General features: G+C 35.2%; 2 protein-coding genes across 2 annotated transcripts in view; both read right to left on the bottom strand.

The window, feature by feature from the left end:
• Positions 1-678, bottom strand: part of LOC106870542 (cytochrome P450 2B4) — a 16,096-nt gene extending 15,418 nt beyond the window's left edge. The window contains exon 1 of the mRNA XM_014916665.2: positions 115-678. Within this exon, the coding sequence (XP_014772151.1) occupies positions 115-484 (370 nt within the window). The 5' untranslated portion in view covers positions 485-678. The remainder of the gene's footprint in view (positions 1-114) is intronic.
• A 2,329-nt stretch (positions 679-3,007) lies between these two features.
• The window catches only part of LOC106870543 (cytochrome P450 2B4), a 20,414-nt gene continuing 14,277 nt past the window's right edge, over positions 3,008-9,144 (bottom strand). The window contains exons 5-11 of the mRNA XM_052972001.1: positions 8,878-8,962; positions 6,879-6,956; positions 5,783-6,014; positions 5,369-5,558; positions 5,104-5,235; positions 4,320-4,526; positions 3,008-3,473 (exon numbers count right to left, since the gene is read on the bottom strand). Of these exons, the coding sequence (XP_052827961.1) occupies positions 3,295-3,473; positions 4,320-4,526; positions 5,104-5,235; positions 5,369-5,558; positions 5,783-6,014; positions 6,879-6,956; positions 8,878-8,962 (1,103 nt within the window). The 3' untranslated portion in view covers positions 3,008-3,294. The remainder of the gene's footprint in view (positions 3,474-4,319; positions 4,527-5,103; positions 5,236-5,368; positions 5,559-5,782; positions 6,015-6,878; positions 6,957-8,877; positions 8,963-9,144) is intronic.

Below are 9,144 nucleotides of genomic sequence, written 5' to 3' on the forward strand. Positions count from 1 at the left end.
CTACCTGGCTCCCGGTTTGACTTGTTTGAAGAAGTGGCTGCATGGTCTATTAACAGCCCACTGAATCGATGAGGAGCAAATGAACACATTTATCAAGATAAATTGAAGACTTACCTTCTTTTTGGAATACTTTATCAAAAATGTAAACCCAATGTGGCCTTCCTTTCAGTTGATCTCCTTTCTTTACTAGTCCTTCCAAAATCAGTTCAGTTTTACATACAAACACGAAGGTATCAGAACCAACTTTGAGCCTAAAGATGTCTCCATATTGTTTTCGAAGATCTTTCATCTTTGAATAAAGATCAGTGCCAGAAATCATCTGAGGTAGATTTCCAATTATTGGAAAAGCTATTGGACCCGGAGGTAAATTGTAGTTATATGTTGGTAGTGCCATAAACCATCGTATAATCAGGAAAATGGCTAATCCAAATAATAAACTTTGGACATTAACATTTCCTGTAGAATATAATGCTGAAATTTCCATATCCTGTTATTGCTGCGATAATGTGTTCCTATGTACAGCCGAGTATGTTTTTTTCAGAACCGAGATTTCTTAAACAAATATCGTTGACCTCCAATGTGTTATTCTACACCTCTTTTAAAGAGCTTATCATTAGTTCTGCATATGTTATGACATATTTATCACTGATAACAGAAGGTTACTTGTATTTAGCTATGTTAGCATAAAAAGGTTATCTCGCTTGCACAAAGCTATTTTGACTAACCTACCTGTTATACGAGGGGCGTCTGAAAAGTCTTGAACCTCAAAAAAAACAAAACATGGTACAAGACTTCTGATGATTTATTTTTCAACATAGTCCCCCTCGATGGCTGAACACTTTCTCCGGTGGTGCTGAAGCGCTATTATCCCGGCGTAGAAGAACTCTTTTGTTTGGGACGATACTCAGTTTTCTCCATTTGCCTTGTAAATTCGAAACTCGTTTATTCAAAAATCTCCAACAAAAAAAAAAAAGAAAAAAAAAAAAAAGAAATTAAAATATCAGAATCATGAAAATGAGCCAGAATACTCCGAAAAGACTGTACTTACCAGAAAAAATTGTTTCAACTATATAGCAGCCCCGATTCTAGGTTAGGTTCAAAACTTTTCAGACACCCCCTCGTAAGTGAGTTGACTTGTTGAACCCAGTACCTAACAGCGTATCACTCTGGTATAACCTTTTCAATGCGTCTGTGTAAACTGCTTGGAATCTATGAATTCCTATTTAATAAATGGCATAGGATCTATTTGTACAGTATTTTACAATTATCAACTTCTATGGACGCCTCGGTATTTAAAGTCACCCGAATTATTTATCAGGCTCGATACACATTCAATTACAATAATGAAATTGAATGGCATTAAATATAAGTAAATTTCATTTTACTCGAATGCTAATATACAATCTTGCCTTTCTATTTATCTCTTTTAAAGTATTAAACTTATGGTAACTGAGCTTAAAATTTTTTCATAATAAATAAGGTTGAACCAATCAGATTATGATTAATATAATAGACACAGTAATTCTAATATTTTGGCACAAGGCCAGCAAGTTCGGGGAGAGTTAAGTCGATTACATCGACACCGGTGTTCCACTGGTACTTATTTTATCGACCTCGTAAGGATGAAAGCGGAATTTAAACTCAGAATAATATTAAGATGCACGAAACACGCTTACCATTTCTCCCAGCGCGTTAACGATTCTGTCAGCTCACTTCTTCTGTAATTCTAATATTAGTTATAAAATGGAATCATTTTTAATAGATAATAAGCATTTTATATAGTCTCATTTTCGACGTTAGAAATCCCCAAGCAAATCCACTAAAATAATTTTGTGTTTGTTTGCCTGTCGGTCACGATTTGACCTTGACCTTCAATAAGTTGAACTCAATTTTCCTTTGCTAGATTAAAACATTTATTATTCTTTCCTACCATATATGTTTACGAAGAGGGTTGTTTTTCACAAAAATGCAATAATATGCTTTCTAAATTCAATCTAATTGAAATTTTTTCGCGCGCCGGCCAAAATGCATTGCGGCATTTTCCAGGTTTTACCTTCTGAGTTTAAATTCCACCGAGGTCCTCTTCGGAGCACTAGTGCCAATGTAATCAATTAGTACCTGCTCTCTCACACAAGCATTAGTCCCTGTGTCAATCGTAGAAGAGTATTAGAAATATCAGGTTGCATAAAAAGCAAGCAACGTTTTGAACCATGAAGAATTTGTACCGGAGTTTTGCAGAGTTTTGAATATTTTTTAAACATTGTTTTGCAATTATCTGATAATACAGAAATAGATTTGCCCAAATGCATCAATAAATTAGCATTGATATTTTTTTCACCGTAGTTACAATCATCTGAAATGGAACTTTCAAAGCACGATATTCGAGCAATTTTACTATTCAACTTCAAAAAAGAACGTAAAGTAACTGAAATTGCTCGTGATAGTAATGAAACGGTAAGTGAGTCAATGACCAGGGGATCGCGTGAGTTTCAAGCTTTTGGGTAAGGGGTCGCGAGTCAAAAACGTTGGGAACCGCTGGGCTAGATGGTCTATAATCAACGGAAAGGGTCTAAAGTCTGTGATATAGTTACTTAATCTGGAGAGGGTGGTGTTCTCCAGTTCGCCAAAAAAATCTTGTCCATGTATTTACATTTGCTGAAATTTTCTGATTTGGATTTCAGTAGTGCAGTGGAATTCTTAGATCCTGTTTAGATCCTGGAATAATATCTGTGAATGATTAGTAAAGCAACTGTTATGAAACCCAAGGACAGTCAAAGTTAAGTTTATGAGAAGACACATCTAAGTGTGCTGACAGACATGTTGATATCTTGCTGTGGTAACAAGTTGACCATGCGTATAAAACAGTCACAAGAGTCAAGGAATTCTTTCAGTCTATATATTTACGACATTATAATCTTTTATCTTCAGAGAAGTCAAGACATATCTATTTATCTTCATACAAGTTCGGACATATATATGCTGAAGAAATGATTGAATAAGGCGTTCGTTTATTTTTTTATTTTTTTATTTTTATATTTCTATTAATTTATTTTCATCAGTTTATTTCATATTTTTGATTTTTATTTGTTTGTTTATTTTTGGCATTTTCTAATCATTTGTATCTCTTTGTATTTCCGTGTTGCTCTTTGTTAGCGGAATGCTATAATTTAACATCAGGGAATTGTCAGTATTCTGCGAAGAAATGTCACCTGAACTTACAAAGATATACTTTTTTACCATTACATCTAATGTACATAAAACAGGTACGCTCAAAGCATATAACAACAGAGTATATCACAGTGGTATTGCACGGATATTATCATTCACAGGGACATAAGTGATGCCTGATTGCTTGCCGTCTATTGTCATTGGATTTTCATCAGGTTTATCCAGCTGAAATTTCTGTATGATGTTTGTAAAAGTTATGAAAGTTTCTGTATTGGCCAGTGCTAATGCAGGACAAACTCTTGGGCCTACAAAAAAGCAGAAGCTATAAATAAAACAATATGCTTACATGTGTGCCATGTTATAAAATTTAAACATATTTCATTAAAATATAAACATGGAGTCGTTGAATTAGTTTAAATATAGCTTTTACATTTCAGTAACAATACTTCAGTCATATAGATTATTACCCCATGAAATGTTTTGGAGCAGTTAATAGTTTCAAAGTTAACAAACATGCATTGATTTGGGTTAGGTGAAGATATTTTTTCTGGCTGTTATCTTCTACATGCTTTGTGTAGCTGAACACACGTCCATTCATAGACACATGCACCCAACGTCAGATGTAAAAAATGGATTTTCATGAAAGTACAAGGGTTATTCACGCGTGGCACCTGGATTGTTGTTAACACAGAGGGGGGGGAACTGTTTCTGTATAGAATTAGGCAGAGTTATAAATTAGAATATGAAGTCAAGGAATTAAGGAATTTTATTAAAGATATTTTTACTAAATGAATAAGAAAAGATAAATAAGTCGAGGCTTGCTGATAGAAACAATAACATACTTTAGAAAAACAGACTAAATATTTGTTTAGAGAATACATAGTCTATGGAAGAAATTTAATGGAATATTGAGGCTCATTATATTGATGTTAGAATGGTGAATGCCAATATTTACTTCAACAAGATTTGAAATAGATTACTGTTTTATCGGGTTTCAATTACATCGTCAAACCAACAATAGACATTCTGCAATATAAAAACAGTCTCCTTCAAAATACAGTTGTAAAAAATCACTAGATAATGTAATTCTAGATAGAGGAAAATAATTTTGATGGCCACGATTGGGATGAGAATCTATTTACAATACCTACCCAAGGAGAAAGGCATGAAAGCCTCATTTTTCTTTAGCTCATTATTTTCTTCGATCCATCTTTCAGGACGGAATTCCTTTGGATTATCCCAATATTTTGGATCAAAATGAGCATTTATTAACATGTACGAAAGAACGGTATTTTTTGGAATATCATAGCCTCCTAGTGTTGTGTCTACTTCAGCGGCATGTGGAGGACTTATTGGAGCTGGTAAAGAGAATAATTGTAAATATTAACAATGCTGAGAATAACGATAATCGGAATTAAATATGTTACTAGTGGTATCACAGTACCTTTGATGAATGTAATTCTTTCGTGACATCTCATAAGGTTTAGTTTGTGCTAATTTGTGTGGAAACAGAACTTTTGTTCTTGTAACACTGTTGCTGTAAAACTGAGTTTTAAATAAACCTGCGCTGTCACGTTAGAGATCTGAGCTTATTGTAATGCTGGATTAGCGAAATCTTGTAATGTAACGATATTTTGTAATATACCAATATTGGTTATAATTGATCATTTCAGAATACTGTGCTTGAGATCATATGAGAAAAATGTTCACTTCAAACAAGTTTCCCCTAAATGTTTTTAAGCAATATAAAACACAAGGGAGCTCTGCCATTAATTCAAGGATGTGAAAGTTTTGGCATGAATATCCTTGGCGGACTGATTCATTTGAATTTTCGTTTTGTATTGTAAACCTATTCGACATATTTTTCTGTCAGAACAACTATTACACATGAACTACAGGAGATGTATTTTAGAAGTTGAATGACAGCCTACTTACAAACTATCGCAATTCTTTGAATCTCAAGAAGAGTTGCTGCAACGTATGTCATGTGTTGTTTGTCTTCCATTGTGACAGGTCTGTTCAGATTGGTGACCTGAAATAGATAAGCCACCACAGAAGACATAACTCATACATTCATACATACATGCATACCTACCTACATGCATATATAGCAGTGGCGAAGGGTAACTTGTTAACCAGGGAATGCAGTCCATGATGCAAGCCGATCACCAAGGCAGAGAGTGGGGCAGCTGAAACTTACTTTCCCCCTCGCTAAAAGCTATTCGCCTCCGCCTCCATCTGCGAACTAACTTTAAAGTGAGAAAATGCTCTTCTGCCAACAGACCATTCTTCGGGCTTGGTGCTCCTCTCTTCTGGACTTGATGTTCCCCCGTTAGCAATACCCTGGCGACGGGTCTGACATGATGACTGTTATTGGTTACAAGAGAAATCTGGGAAAATAATAGAACCTACAAATAATGAACTATTTAAAACTTATTTGTAAATCAATTAGTTTCTTCGTTATTTTTTGGCAGATTTATCGATAAACTTTGGTACAAAATGTATTGACACCACGCTCTACTTGCTTCTTCTTCAAAAGGTCTTTATTCGTCGAAATGAAGACCAAATTACTCAATCTCTCTTCACTTTGAGAACACCTCGAATAATTATTTACTTGCTTTGAAGAAAGTGATTTTTCACAGGAAGCAGATGTGGCAGGTATGGTCACAATTTGATGTAGTAATTTTGTTACTTGGTTTAGTTCAAGCTCCTGTATTATGTATGCGACTTCTTGGATGTTTGACACTTGCTTTGCAAAATCTGCAGCATAAAATAACTTCAGCTCACATTTCAGTCCATCTAATTCTAATACATTTTTATAGGCATCCAAAGAAGAAAACGCTTCCCTCGAAAATTTTTTGTTAGCGTGAAAAAGCTTCGGATTCAACAGTTCAACTCGTGAACAGTGACGTCATGCAAAATCTTGTAAGACAAAGTTCTTAAAACAACTTCAGGTTCTTGATGTCGACCAAGCTTCCCTGGTGGTTCAGCGACACCATCCAGAGCCCAGCAGGAAAATTCTTCAAACTTGCGTATATCTTTCTGTTCGACCACTCGGTTTGCAGGAGATCAGACAACTAGTTAGAACATCTCAAGTTTCCTTGAGATTCACACATTTTTCTCCAGTGAAACAGTTTAGCGCCAGAAATCAACCAGAACACTTATGATTCTCAAAAAGAACACTTCAGCTCTCGCCAAGCAAATCAAGGACGCAGCTTCAACAAGATTCTGAAGTGTTGCATATTGAATGCCGTGCAATTATAGTTAAGTCGATCCCTATATCCTAGTCTCTCTACTTGTGAGGATTTGCAATTTATTTGTAATTTATTAATTTATTAATTACACCGTCCTCCCGGCTTCCTTTACTGTATCTATAGGTTTTAAAAGATACTTTTCCACCTAACGTGAAGAATTTTGTAGTATTTTTGTTGTTCGCCATTTTCCCATTCTCACTCGGTATCAACTTATCAAAAACGAATCTCATCTTTCTAGCAAACAACAATTCTACTGGTGACACTCCCGGCGGGGTATTCGGATAAGGTGTTACTCAGTACACTCTTTAAAATTATTGAAGTGCAACGTCGTCCATTACTTCATTGTTCGCCGTTTTCAACGCTCTTTTAAAAGTATCAACTAAACGCTCCGCCTGACTATTTGATCTAGGAGGTCAAGAGGATCTAGGCAGAGTGGTGACATGTTTGATGACGAACATTTTACAAAACTTCCTGAACTCGTCTGAAGTAAATTGAGTTCCATTGTCAGACACAATGATATCAGGAATACCATATCTGGTGAACAATTCGTGTAAAAAATCTTACTGTAACAGCAGATGTCGGCTTTTTACACTTATGCACTTCAGGCTACTTTGAAAAACTGTCCGCCACAACAAGGTAATATGAACCCTTAAGTGGATCTGCGTAATCAACATGCAGTCTGGACCATGGAATAGCTGTTTTTTGGTTACGGTTGCCATTTAGTGGTAGGTGCTTTTTCAGCTAGGGCACTCCCTCTGCATGCTTTCACTAATTCTTCAATGTCACGGTCAAGAATATATGTAAATTTTCATTAACGATTGCATTTTCGAAATCCTTGGGTGACCAATGTGAAATTCCTTTAGTAATCTCTTTTGTAGTGTGGCTGGCACTGCAACTCTTTGTGCGTAAATCAGCGCATTGTCACACATTGAGAATGAGTTAGCATTTGTGTTGCGCATATTTTTATCTCTTTTAGCCTTCAGCATATCTTTCATTTTTTAAATAAATTTATCGTTTTCTGATTTTAATTTTTGTCTTGTAATGTGACTAACAGTTCACGTACGACGTTACACAAGACATTTTTAATTTCGGAGATGTACTTGCATAGCAAACAACCTGATCTGAGATCGTGTGCTGGAACGTAAACTATTGCAGCGTGGAAGGTGTTTATAAGGCATTTAAGAAACACCACAAGAACCGTTAGATTCACTTCAACATTTAAATTTAATTTGCCAAAATATTTTCATCGCTTTGTGACCACGACCTGTTCACTGAAAAAAATTCCGTGCTGCAGCGCGGAATTTTGTCAGTCACATTACAAAAAAAAATAATTTTAAATTTCATTTTCCGCTTGCAACGCAGCAATCACGGTATCTTCAAATGGTTCAACATTTTCTGAAATCACTCTTGATAACCAATCCTAATTTCTTAGATTGTATATACTCCATCTTAATTCTTTTCTTCGACCCATATATGGATAATAATGGACGATAATCATTCTGTAGCCGAAAGCTTCTACCGTGTAAGAATCTGTAAAATTTTTACGGCAAAAATAATCACCAGAACCTCTTCGATTTGGTCGTAATTTTTTCTACTAATATCAGAGAACGTGAGGCATGAACCACCGCCTTCGTATTACCATCTTTATATTTATGTAGCTTTACTGCACCTATACCGTACTCAGATGCATCTGAAATTACAACAATCTATACCGCAGGATGAAAGTATGCTAACAACAAATCTGGTGTTAATCTTTTTAGAATTTTGTTGAGCGCCTTCTGACAATTTTCAGACCAATTCTACTCTATATCTTTTTTTGTAATAGCTTATTTAGTGGAACTTTTACCTTATGCAGATTTAGAATATAATTTTGGTAATAATTCGTAGTCCCCAAAAAGCTTGTAAGGTCGCTATATTTGTCGGAGGGGGCATATTTTTAATTGGGCATCTGGTCGACGTCCATTTCTATCAATGATTTGTCCTAAATATTTTATTTTCGGCAAGAAAAATTCATACTTTTCTTCACTCAAAGTAAAGCCGTAATCCCTAATTTTTTCGAATACATATTTTACGTGCTCTACATGCTGATCCCGAGATTCGCTTTTTATGAGTATATCATCAAGATATGGAATTGGGAATTCACAGTCCACTAACATTGCATCCATAATCTTTTGAAAAATTACTGGTGCGACTTTTAAGTCAAATGGTAACCTGTTGTATCTATGCAGTCCTTTATGTATGTTAATTGTTATGTATTCAGATCATTCACAGTCAACTCTAATTTGTTGGTACGCGTCAGAGATATCTAATTTATAAGCTATCTTGTCACCATTTAATTTCACGAATATGTCCCCCTGAGTAGGTAGCGGATAGTGGAACGTTTTAAAGACATTCATTCAAACCAGTGGAAAAATCAGCACACACTCTGATTTTATTATTATTTTTCTTAACGTACACAGTTGGTGATGCCCATTGACTATCCACTTTTTGGATAACTCCAATTTTTCTAGACTCTAACTTTAAGTTTATTTGTCCTAAAGCTGCGAACGGTATAGTTCTTTTTGTTTAAATACCGGTATAGCATTTTCTTTTACTTGGAACTTCACCCTTGTTTTGTTGCACAGACCTAATTCATCAGACAACTTCAGGAAAAATATTTTTAAAAATTTTCAAATTCGTCTGACGACTTATTTTTACTGACGGAAAAACCATTCACATTTTT

The sequence above is a fragment of the Octopus bimaculoides genome, chromosome 11 (genome assembly GCF_001194135.2).
Source record: "Octopus bimaculoides isolate UCB-OBI-ISO-001 chromosome 11, ASM119413v2, whole genome shotgun sequence".
In the NCBI taxonomy this organism is placed as follows: Eukaryota; Metazoa; Mollusca; class Cephalopoda; order Octopoda; family Octopodidae; genus Octopus; species Octopus bimaculoides.